Source organism: Arvicanthis niloticus, chromosome 3 (genome assembly GCF_011762505.2).
Source record: "Arvicanthis niloticus isolate mArvNil1 chromosome 3, mArvNil1.pat.X, whole genome shotgun sequence".
NCBI classification, from domain to species: Eukaryota; Metazoa; Chordata; class Mammalia; order Rodentia; family Muridae; genus Arvicanthis; species Arvicanthis niloticus.
In genome coordinates, this window is record NC_047660.1 from 101,803,419 (window position 1) to 101,816,053 (window position 12,635).

Consider the following 12,635-nt stretch of genomic DNA (forward strand, 5'->3'; position numbering starts at 1 on the left):
GTCAGCTATTTTTAGACATCACTCCAGGAGCCAGGTCTGCACACCTACTAAAGGGTTGGGCGTGGGCAGTGAAGGAATTAGATGGTTATTTGATTAGAACTGTAGATGGGTGGTGGTCCTGAGACCAGAAGACAGAGAGGACACCAGGCTACAAGGTTCTAGAGAGTGGGAGATGTCTGAGTGGTACAATTGTAGACCTGAAGTATGGCTGAATTCCAATAAAAATTTATTAATGAAACAGATGTGGGGGGGGGGCTATATCTAGCACATAGGTCAAAGTTTTCTGCCTAGTGATCTAGACTGAAAATGTAGACTGTGCAGACAAGTCTAGAGGTACAGCCCTTCAGCCAGACAATGACAGTCATTACTGCCTTTGCCTCTGACTGCATCCACCACTGTTATAAGTGTTTTACTTAAGTAAATTCCCTAATCTCTAAAATAAGGCAAAAATACTCATGCCTCTATTGTAAACAAAGAAACTATGACATTTTATTCTCTCATGAGAAAAATATTTAGAAGTTGTCAGTACAATGCAATACGGCAGTGTTGTAGACTTCAACAACCTGGAGTCCTTCCTGCCATTTACCCACAATCCTCAGCAATGAAAGTAATAGCTAAGACTCCAGTCATCACATACAAATTGTCAAAAGAAGAACAAAGGAGGAAATGTCACACCATGATCTCTTTGATACCGTGTTTGGAGTTTCCGAGAGATTGTTTACACGACTCTATCACACAACACGTTGGCCAGAATTTTAGAAGCATCCATGCAAGACTGGCAAGTATGATCCCCCCCTCACCCCCCAGGAACCATATATACAAAGAGGACTTAGAGTATCTACCACTCCAGCAGAAGGCAAACTCTGTCCTTAGAGCAGAAGGCAGGAGCCCCAGCCAAGCGAGTGGCCTTAGGTGACCCATCCATCTCAGTACACACCATTGCAGGATCCGTGGTGAGTCCGCTCAGTTCTGAGTTCTGCACATTTTTTAAAAAGCCAGTTCAGAGGTAGCATCTTCTGCCCCTGGCCAGCTTACAGCTTGCCTCTTCTGCGCAAGGCCAGCTCATAAGTATCCTCCTACATCTATGGTCCATGAGACAGATGCTCCTTACATCCAAACGTGAATCCCATGACATTTTGTTTAACTTTATTCCTTCCTGCTATGTCCCTTGCTGACTCTTCCCTATGCCTGGAAACTCAAAGGATGGAATACCAGCTTGGGGTGGAGGGCAGGGTTTTAAGAACTAATGAAAGTTCATCATGAAGCCTGGGTACATGCAGAAGGGCTACAACTGTTGGGCATCCAGCTTTATTCCCAAGGTGAACAGCCTGGAGCACTTTAGGGATCTTGAGGATCACACACTGGAATCCCAGCCCTCAAGAGACCATGGCTGAGAGACTGTGCGTAGAAGCCAGCCAGGGTTTCACCGATGTTGACAGAATCCGGTTTTCTACAGAGACACATGGTTATCCAAGTTTAAACATTTCTCTATTGAATTCCATGTGCAAATGTATTTGGAAACCAACATGGTTTAAAATAAAGGAAAAGAGATGGGGAAGGAGAACATAAGCAGTCGCTCTCCTTGAGAACCCTTGAGGGTTTGCTGTCTCCCTGCAGAGCTTTCCCAACCTAAGGGTTAGTCCTGACCTTTGAGCCTATTTCTTTCCACGCATAGAAAAAGGTGCACTTACATAATTACACCCTGGACTAACATACTCTGGTGATTACTGCGAAAGCTCTCCCCAATGTATTAGACACATCGTGATGCACCGTGTGTCAGATAACTTCTGTTTCTCAAGCAGAATAGCTGTGCAAAGTGAAGAGCTAGTTTAAGAATCTTCAGTAAAGCATCACCTGAATCATAACACTTGGCTGGGGCAGACTGCTATGTCATTTCATAGACAGGCAATCCCAGTCTGTACCCAGTAACTGGTGTCATTGCTTCCTGTTCAATGTGATTTAACCAGTTCTGCTACTGCCAATTACTGTCACCAGCATCTTTATAAGAGCGTCTCCACCTGTTGTGAGAAGAACATCTTTCACAAGAGTCTAGTTCTGACTCCTGTAAAAACATGCAAGTTCCACTAAGGGCCTGGAGAGGCCACTCGATGGTTAGGAGTGCTTACTGTTCTTCAGAGGACCCCCGATCTCATTTCCAGCACCTGCTTTGGGAACCTCACAACCCCCACCTAAAACTCCAGCTCCAGGGGAATCTGACTGCTTTGACCACCACAGGCAGGCGCCAGCACTCACATATGCACAGACACATACACAACATTTAAAACAATGTCGGGGGTGGAATGGTAGAAGAAAGCAGGCAGGAAGAGGTCTCAAATGAGGGCAAGGGAGGAACATGCAAGCAGAAGCAGAAAGACCAGGGAAGATTGGGGAGGGGGGAGGGGGAAGGAAGGACATGGGGCGTGAATAAGAACAGTGGAACAGATGCAGAGAGCGTACAACAATAAAACGGTCACTTCACTTACTAACTAAAAATAATAACCACAATAACTGGTCTTAAAAGATGGATAAGGAGATAAGTCTCTTCCTAGTCACAGGTCACGGAGAATTAATCAAACTGCAGGGGGGCTTTCAGTAGGAAACCAGACTCAAGAGAGAAATGGGAGGGGGATGCTCCCTGGAGCTGTCCCCCCAGGGTGTCCGCCTCACTACAGAGAAGGACCTTTCTTCAACATCCAGAGACCTTTCTGAGCATTGTGATTTTAAGTGTCCCCTTGGAAGAAAAGTTGAAAGTTTGGCTTTCAGTGGTGGAAAACAAGAAATGACTTGAATCTATTTTGTCAGTAAAACAGGGAAAGAGATACTGTATTGGGTACAATGGCAAAATCAGAGATCCGGTGCACACCTCCAAGTAGAAGAGGCCATAACACATGGGGCTGCCGGGGAAGAGAATACTGAATGGTTAGATTCTAGATTTGACTTAGGAAATTTGGGATAAATAAATGGGATCAGACAGCAAACATAAGGGCTGGATGCTCTTTCCTGGAGTTGGCTGAAAATTGCCATTGCTGCTGATGAGATGTTTTGACGTTTTCAATAGACAGAAACATGCTAACTGTAATGACATGTGCATGTGTTCATAAGGATGCTTGCAAATAAACCCATTTGTTTTTATCAGGGCGTACAAACACTGTTAAATGCTAGCTGTGTTCCTGGTTGACTCTAACTCTTGGCTGTTCAGAATTATGAAAGTTCTATTTTCCCAGGCTCAAGTATACCAATTGGAGAACATTCCTTTACTAATTTTGTGTTTTATGGTTGTGGTTTTCCAAGGAGTCTAATTATGACCCACCTGTCTGGGTCAGCCTGGGGTTCTTCTCTGGTTTTAACTCATCTTTTGCTTATCAGCAAGTCAATCGCCCTTTACAACATTGATGAAAATGTCATCACTCACAAACTGTGCAGCTGTAGCCCACCTGGATTTTGACATTTAATGATTAGGTTTCCCTAGTGCCAGGGACCATGACCTGGAGGTACAGCCTTGTCTGTATCTGACACTTCCATGCTTGGGTTGTAACTCACAGACAGTTTGTTGCGTGATTGTGTCGTACTTAGCCTTCCCCTTCCTACTCTGTGTGACCCTGTCACTTAATTGCATGTCATGGTTATAACTAGGACAACATGTACAGAGTAAGAATCTTTATCACCATGAACTGGGAGTTCTCAGGAGAGAAATGCCAGGAAGGTCATAGTCTGGGCACCATCAGGAACTCAGATGCAAACATTACTACCTGTGACTCCAGCCTGAGAACCTCTGTAAGTTTTCTGAGAGAAACCGGTAGCTTGATGTCATGATGTAGAACACAGGTACACATGTCATGATCGCATGTACATGCCACACAGACACTCAAGAAAACTGTTCATCATACTCTTAGCAAGCACTCATGTTTTAATCCGGTACTTAACTTCTTTATTTAAAGACATTGCAATTTGACAGAAAATGTGTTTTCCTTTTTGGATCGTTGTTTTTAAATGTCAGATATATAAATACTACTTAAGTGACATTAAAGTTGAAAAATAATTTCAAAGGCAGATTTGGAAGTGAAACATGCCCAAGACTTCCCAGGAACTTCTGATGAGAGTGCGGCTGTGAACACAGAGAGCGAGCGGAACAGCTGCTGCTGAGTAGGGGCATCGCTCAGGCTGAGCACAGGCACACACTCAGTAGTTGCAAAACACGAAGGATAACGGTTAGTTAAGCTTTGGGTCTTGTGTCAGTTGGCGTTGACAATACAGAAACTGACCAGCTGCGAGGAACAGATCAGAACTCAGGACTCCATCAGCATTAAAAAGTATGACAAGTAGGACCTAGGTCTGTCTGGAAGATGGCCAGATCTGACTGTTGGAAACCAAGGTGACATTCAGTGATGGACTCACACACGATAAAGTTTCAATAACTAGATTAATGTCTCAGAGCCGATTGCCAGGCTCATTACTAGTGGCTTTTCTCTGGTTCACACTAAGAAACTAGATTATTGATTTTAGGATTGTCTGAGTACCCAAGGATGTTTTCCAAGATGTCTAATATTTAATGCTTAATTTGTCAACCATAAGGGCAGTAATGAATAATCATTTCCTAATCAAGTTGAAAGGGGTTAAAACCTGTGCATAAAATGAACTTCCCGGCCTCAGCATAATAGGCACTTTATCTCTGCCACTGTCCAAGGCAAATCGAGACCATTTCTACCTGCCTGCCATCTTCCCCGGGAATTAGCTGCATCCACAGCCTAAGACCTTTAGAGCTCTAAGTCTGCTCTTCACTGCAGTGGAACAGCAGGAGAGCTCGAAGATGCAGCACCGAAGCAGGGTCTTAGCACATCGGGCGCTGCTCTGAAAGTGAGGCAGACAGGTTGCTGGGCTGGTGGTGGTTATTCATCTCCTCTTGTTTCATATGTATGGATGTATGCTGTCCAAGTATATGCACCGCTCCAGGGTGCAGGGGGGGCTGGCAAATGCACGCTTAGAGTGTGTGTATATGTAAAGTAGAAACTGCACCTGGATAACAAGATGAACTACTGTACGCCAGAGGTACACGAAGTGTGCCCAGCTGCCGGCAGCAACTGCTACATGCAGGTCACTGACTACCTCACGTATCTGGAAGACAGTCCGGCTCTCAGTGGCCGTGATGTCCATGCTGTGCCCAGTAGCAGCATATATATGGAGCAAGCCTGGGCAGTGAGTCAGCCTTATACCTGTAGTCACCCTGGAAACCTGTTTAAAAGCAAGGACTCTGACTTGGACATGGCCCTCAGTCAGTACAGCCAGCCTGCACATCTCCCTGAAGAAAAGCCTTTTCCTCAGGTGCAGTCGCCACCGCACTCACAAAAAAAAGGTAGGGACTCTGGCTTCTCTTGGTTTCCGTTTCATTCTAAAGTTTTAATGCCTTGGCTTCTTTGAATCTTTGCATTTGAGCACCGGAGATTTGAAATTAAAAACAGCAGTAAGAGAGGCTGCTGAATGAGTGAAGGGTTCTGGTGAATACAGAAATTGCCAAACACTGGCTTTCTCTTTATATGACAGCTACAGAGAGCTGGTTGTCAGGGTCACGCATGGCATGTACGGGTAGAAATGCATGCTGTCCAAAGTGAGTGTTACTGGCTTCTCTGCTAAAGAAAATACATCAAGGGAATCCCTTAGTGGGATAGCAGGGAGGCAGATCCCAATTCAGACACGTACACTTGACTCTTCCTACTGAGAGCTCGTTCTCATTAGCTAGTTAAATGGTCTAAGGCTTTCTCACTGGCACTGCAGTGTTAATGTGTTATGATTTGCAAATGTTTGTTTTGATGTGTTTACTGATGCCTGTAAAGAAGATGTTTATAAACTGTGTCACACTGTTAGAATGTCAAGCAGAAATGGACCCACTTTACTGAGGCACTGCTCCCTAAAATTTAATGGACCTCAAACATGAAGAATGATATTTTTCAAAATATCCAATTTTAAAAGAAATTCAATATCTATCCATTTTAATAAGCATAGCTCTTAATTTTCTATCAAAAAGACATTTCTCCTACTACCAAAAGATCAAAGAGACAAACAGGTACCTCACAGGGGATTTAGCAGCTACTTCTGGAGAGTTTAAATTCTGTAGTAGATATTCCAAAAACCTCTTTATTCTAAGTATGATGCATAGGATCTAGGCAAAGAACAAAATTCATAGGTTTCTATAATTAAAAAATATATTATATATATATTTAATATATATTAATATACATAAAATTCATAGGTTGTGAGACCATGATGTCCTTCAGTTTCCAAAGGCAAGCTTTTCTGTGAAGTTAATCGTATGATGTGATATAGTATATTTTAATACAGTTTTTATAAAAGTTAACATTTGTTCTTTTCATGGTTTTATGTTTTAATGTTTGGTGTTGTTTGGGGTGGTTTTTTTTCATATTCTTCCTTCTCTGTTTTGCCCCTTCTTTTCCCTCTGAGCTTCTTCTTTCTAGCTAGTCCCTGTGGCTGTACCCCTAAAGCAAGTGGCCCTATTACTAAAAAGGCCAGCAATGAAAACAGAATGTTCAGACATTCTCAACCCCCACTGAAATTTGACTGTGAGAACCCTCGCCTACAACTTTCAGTGTGAAACATTAAATCTGGGAGGAAGCATGCGCAGATCCCTGGGTTTCCAGTTAGATTCACGTCATCTTGAAGGACCTCAGAACTTCCCGTTTATTACAAGGAGCACGCTTGGAAGGAGCATCCTGTTCCCTAATGGGGAGACAGGCTGCTCCCCTGTCACTCACTATTTAAGTGCCTGACCTTGCAAGTGGAGAACTTGCCTCACTGACGGTGCCAGAACGCGCCTGTCACTGTGTTGTTAGATCCCCAGAAACCACTGTCTCGCTGTCTAGGTAATTCATAATTCTTAAAAAATTCCTGCAGAACATTTGAGCTCATTTTTCCTTTCATCTTTTCACTATATTCTTTTCAACCAGCACGGGAGCATATTTGCTGATAAAATATGAAACTGGGAATTTCTTTACTAATTAACTTGACACATGAACTGGAAGAAAAGATGCATTGTATGCATATATTGATGTAATTTCTCAAAGCCATATGCCATTGAAAGGCCACAGCCACCTGCCAGACTCACTATATCAAAGCAGGCAAATAATCTTAAATGAATCATTATTTACCGTTACGAGCCTCTGAGTAAATCCCAGTAGCACTAACCCAGCTGCTAACTGTGTCTTAGGACAAAAGGTCGCGGCCAACGTGCTTATCCATATCAATCCACTATTGATTTTTTTTTCTGAGTTGGAAGATAAGCAGTGTCTCATTAAGACAAAGTTAAGACTGTACACGGGTGTTCAGTGGGGAAGACCTCATTTTCCAGCTGGATTTTGGACTGTTTTCATGAAAGCTGTAACTTGTGTTTCTTACTGCTCTGTAGGACTAACAGAAAACTTCAGTGAGGTACGCTGACAACTTTTTCTTTTTCTTTTTTAAAGTTCCAGCTTCGTTCAGTGTTTTTGTGCAAGGAAGTTTTCCCTTCCTGGAGGGAAGGCACCGTTCTTGAAGAGTTTACTTTTGTTATTTTCTTTTTCTTAATTTATTTACTGCATGTGGAGGTCAAAGAATACCTTGCAAGACTCGGGTCTCTCCTTCTACCACAAGGGTTTCTGGAATTGAACACGTCACCAGGCTTGCAAGCTGGCACTTCTACCTTCTAGGCCATATCGAAAGCCCATTTTCTTTACTTGCTTTTAAAATGATATTTTTTTCACTTTTAATTGGCGTTTTCAGAAGTGTACAGTGTGCACATAGCCCGGCTTTACGGCACTTACATAGCCCTGCTTTACGGCACTCCAAGCACTCGATGATGAGAGCCACCCTGAGCTGTGTCCGATGGCCAGCACCAGAACACTGACTTATAAAACATGCAGCCAGGGACTCAAGAACGACGTATGTTTCCTGTGTGTTTGGGATTTTTGCATCTTAGCCAAGAAGGAAACAGGTTATCAAATCCTGACGTAGGAGAATTCAAGCCTAGGAGTAGTCTCCTTCTCCGGACACCCCATTTTCTATACAATTACACGGATTATGGTAGGGGCTGTGGAAGATCCTCACCAAGCTGAAATGTGTGCTATACCAATCCAGTTTCCCTATGGAGTAGGGAAAACTTTTTTTGAGACTAGGTCTTGCTACATACCTCTCAAGCTAGCCTCAAAATTGCTATCCCTCTGCCTCAGCCTTGCAGTCATGCACAACCAAACCCAGTGTGAAAACACATTGTGCTTCTTAAAATTCGGGGACAAATAAAAAGGAATCTCTTATCATCCACAGACGTGATGTCTTTCACATGACACAGTCTCAATGCATTCTGTTCAAAACTGTCGTTTTGGCCAGGTCAGCTTCTGGCCTCACCTGTTCAGGAAGGAAAAAATGAAGTAGGAATTAAGTAGAGAAATTGAAGCCAGGATTTGTGACTTCTCCTTTGTGCCTGTGGTTTGGGGATGGTTAAAAGCTGACATTTTTGTCTTTTCCTCTGTGTTTGGGCTGGTCATTTCCATCAGAAATTCTGATTACTGACAGCATCCTCCCAGCTTGCCTTTGGCCATTCAGAAGGCTTTTTCTTTCAACAGAACGCTCTCCAGGAGTATGCCTCAACATCTCAGGATGGGCTCTTTGTTTAACTGTCTCTGTACCATCTATACAGGAATTGAGCGTTCAGAAGGTGCTAGATGGACACCAGGAAGTGTTTGCCTGTGGGTTTTTGCTTTGGTTTGTACCTGTTCCATCATTTTAAACCTTCAGGAGGTCAGGTTCAACTGAAGCAAAAATCCCAGGTAAAACTGAACGCTCTGGCCTTTCTGTCTCCATGACAGGATCCCATCTATTGTTCTACGGACTGCATGCCGCATTAGAAATGGAGATTATACAGTCATTTGGAAGTGACCCAAATCATGAGGATCAGATATAGAAGGTGCACCAAATCCCCTGAGAAGTAAAATCTTTAATTAGAATTCCTTAGACCTCTTTTACAGTTCCAGTTCTGGAGTTGGGGATGAAGATGCTCTAACCCTCATGCCACATTCCCCCAAAAACTTTCCTGACAGATACTGTTAAATCCTAGAATCATGTTGAGCAGCCTCATGCAAAGCAGGCTGGAGTGGAAACCAACCCTAGGAAGACCCACAGACTCCCTGGCACAGCACGGTCAGTCCCCGCCATGAACGTGGACGTAAGACCACAGCCAGCACTTCTTTTCCTCACATTCCCTTCTTTCTCTGCCCCTCTTTCTCTCCATCGATTTCTCTCTCATGTTATCTCTTCCCTTCTAGATAAACTTGTTTCAACTCTCATGTGAACAATTTCCTCCAAGAAACTGTTAAAAATTACAGACACATCTCTTCAAATGTCATCTTTAAGTGCAACTATGAGGACGCTTTACCTTTTAAATGTGTCAGTGCCACCCATATGTCACTAACAGACAGTTCCCCTCCAGAAAACAATGCCACTTGTGTTTTAAAATATAGAACATGCTTGCTGTTCCAAAGGCTAAATGAGAGTGCCTCTCAACACGCAGAAGCACGGCTCTGTCTAGAACAGAATCATATCCATGCAACTTCTAGGCAGGCAAAAGGGTGAGCAGGCCTTTCCTGCCTCTTTCTTAAGGATCAAACATCATATCAGAAGTGTGTCTCTGACCCTATTCTGTAGTGTGTGGTAGTGTCCCTTACTGCAAAAGCAGGAGCCAAAGGAACCATGAGCAACTGAAGTCAGATGTCTGGCCATCTTAGGAAGAAACGGGGTTGCTGCTAATTTCCTGAGCATGGGTTCACATCCCTCACCTTCCCAACCAAAGTCTGTGCTCCCTTAGCAGCCCCAGCCCTCAAGTGCACTCAGACTGAGGCCGAGCTCTATCTACCTGGCTGGCCCAGCTTTTAAGGCCCATTCAACTCAATGAGTATCTGCATTTGCTCTCTCGGGCCCAGAGACACCTGTGCCTCCCTAGTACCCATCGCCCAGCTCTCAGAGCACTGCCTACGTTAGGGGGCCCTGGGTTCTCCTGAGAGAATCCATGTCCCAGCTGTTCATGCCCAGTGCTTCCCTTCCTCTGCAGCATATTCATCCCGATGTGGTGGCCTTCCTATGGCTCTGCAGTGTTCTGCTTCCAGACGCTTTCTGAAGGTTTCTTATCCTCTGTGCCCTCCACACAGATTTTCCTGGGGCCTAATGTTCTTCTTATAACCTGTTTAGATGAAGCAGGTTCCAACAGGCTGCCCTGCCACATGAAGTTCAACTTGGACTCTGGCTGTGTGCTTCTGCCTTGCCCTCTGTCCCAGGAATCACAACCATCACTCTGGGGGGTCTCAATCCACCACTTCAGCCCCACCCCAAGTCAACGATGGGGTTTTTCAGTTCCACCCCTTGCCAGCCACAACTCAACTCATAGCCCACAGCACCTTCCTCCCACCAGCCAAGCCTCACAGTCCCCGACCCACACTTGATTCCTTCCTTCAGAGGCAAATGGACCCTGTTTTACACAGAATCAGCCTAAATGGGATTTTACTTAGACATAAAGAAAATTAAGTTAAGAAATTTGTAGGAAAGGGATAGAATTGGACAATGTTTTATTAGGTAAAGGAGCCCAGGGTCAGAAAGATCAATGCTGTGTGTTCTGTCTCCTGTGTGGAGCCTAGGTTTTCTTCTTATACATGTGGGAGTGAGTGTGGGGAAAGGTCAAAAAGCTAGAAAGGGACCCGGAAGGAAGAAAAGGTTTGGGAGAGCCTGGAGGAGGGCACTAGAGTGAAAGGAAAGGAGAAAGGAGACTACTGAGGTCGGAAAGGAACAGACCCTGTGGAGGGTCTGAGGCAGCCGACTGGGTGTGAGAAGGATCAGCTGAAACTAAGTATATATGAGAATGCTATAAGAAACCTGTTACTTTGAATGCTGCTTAAAATTTTTTAAACTGAAAATAAAATAGTTCTGACTCATTTAGATGAATCGCCTTTTCAAGCAAATTTAAAACTATATACCAAATGTACAAGGCCAGGGTCCCCAGCATTGGCACTATGGACATCCAGAGGCAGACAGCTCTGTGCTGTGGCTGCTGTCCTGGGTCCTGCAGGAGGGTTAGTAGGGGCTCTGGCCTCTGACCTCAAGTTGGAATGGCATTCACCCACACACCCTAGCTGTGAAAACCTATTCTGTACTGTTCCTATGCATCAGGAAGATGCTATGCTCTTTGCTTTACCCCGTGAAATGCACTTCCACCTTCCTGCAGAATGTACCTGCAGGGATACTACCTGAAGGAATGAGTGTTGTCCTGAAAGAAATTCTACCACCCCTTCCCTCTACATGCAGTGTATGATTAGAAAATGAACAGTCCACGTTTTAAAAAATTTCTCTGTGTGTGTGTGTGTGTGTGTGTGTGTGTGTGTGTGTGTGTGTGTGTATGTGCGCACACACGCGCCATGGATTTGGAGTTGCAGGCAGTTGTGATCCACCCAGCTCAGATGCTGGAAAATGAACGTAGGTCCTCTGTAAGAAAGTATCTGCTCTTGACCACTAGCTCCAGGACACAGTGGCCCACACTTTTAAGGCTATGACTTCTAATCTTACTGCGAATAGAATTTCTGATTTTAAAAAGCACCCATCTTTCTAAAGTGTGCAGGAAATGAAACAATTGTGGGCACAAGCAAGGAGTCCAAAGCAAACTAGAGGTGACTGAACTGTTTCTGGTGGCCCCGTCTTCTCGGTCCTCACCCTGCTGCTCTCGGTTGCTTGGCCCTCCTACTTGCTAACCCATGTCTTCTCAACACAGTGATTTGTTGGTGTCAAGAGTCTAAAACATAACTGTTTCTGAGACACTAATAAGAGGAAGGCAGTGTCACTTCACATCTGTTTAGTCTGAGATTTTTCTCAGACATACAATTTTATCTGCTGTATGGTAAGTTATCTTCCACGTCTCCATTTTCCATGAACTACTTCTACCCGTCTGATTCTGATAAATCTTAAAATTCTGTGAGCTATTGCATCCTCGCTTTTAAAGGAGGATGGCCTTGAGCAAAGTTAAGCAACAGGAAATATGTGCACCCAAGCTGGAGCACATGGGAAGTGGTGCGGGCTGTGGGAAACTGGGCAGGGCACCCCTTCGTAGGGAGCTGGGATGTCTGCTCTGCTGTGAGAACTTGGGCAGTGCTGGGAGATCACTCATCTATTTCATGTAATGCAAGAAGCCTTCATTCTATAGTTTTTACATCATAGCTTTACACTTTGGTTTAGCTTATCTTAATATCATGAGCCAATTGCTGTAGACTCTGTGTGTCCTTTTGATTAAACCCTGAGTGAAATTCATCCCCAACCTATTTCCTTTCTTAGCGATTTTCTCCTCAAATATTTCTGCTCTTAGTGTGGATTGAAAGATTATAGTGGTTCCTAAGATGCTGAGGATACCAAAAAGAGAAAAGAAAGGATAGCGAGAAATTCTTGCATGCTACGCTGTCATAGCTGAGCCTGCCAAACACAACACTCTCAAGGCTGAGGCAGGAGAATCATAAAATCAAGCCGGGACTGCAGAGGAAATTCAAAGGAAGCCTGCACATATTACTGTGTTGGCTTGTGACAAAAAAAAAAAATGGAGAACTAGAGGAGTGGATATCTAATTC

General features: G+C 44.1%; 1 protein-coding gene across 13 annotated transcripts in view; it reads left to right on the plus strand.

Annotated features, from left to right (window-relative positions):
• Positions 1-12,635, plus strand: part of Thrb (thyroid hormone receptor beta) — a 327,549-nt gene that overhangs the window by 274,130 nt on the left and 40,784 nt on the right. The window contains exon 1 of one of the 13 annotated variants that reach the window (XM_034497308.2): positions 4,908-5,350. The exons of the other annotated variants lie outside the window; for them this stretch is intronic. Within the exon in view, the coding sequence (XP_034353199.1) occupies positions 5,026-5,350 (325 nt within the window). The 5' untranslated portion in view covers positions 4,908-5,025. Of the gene's footprint in view, positions 1-4,907; positions 5,351-12,635 lie in introns of those variants that run through there. 13 annotated transcript variants of the gene reach the window in all.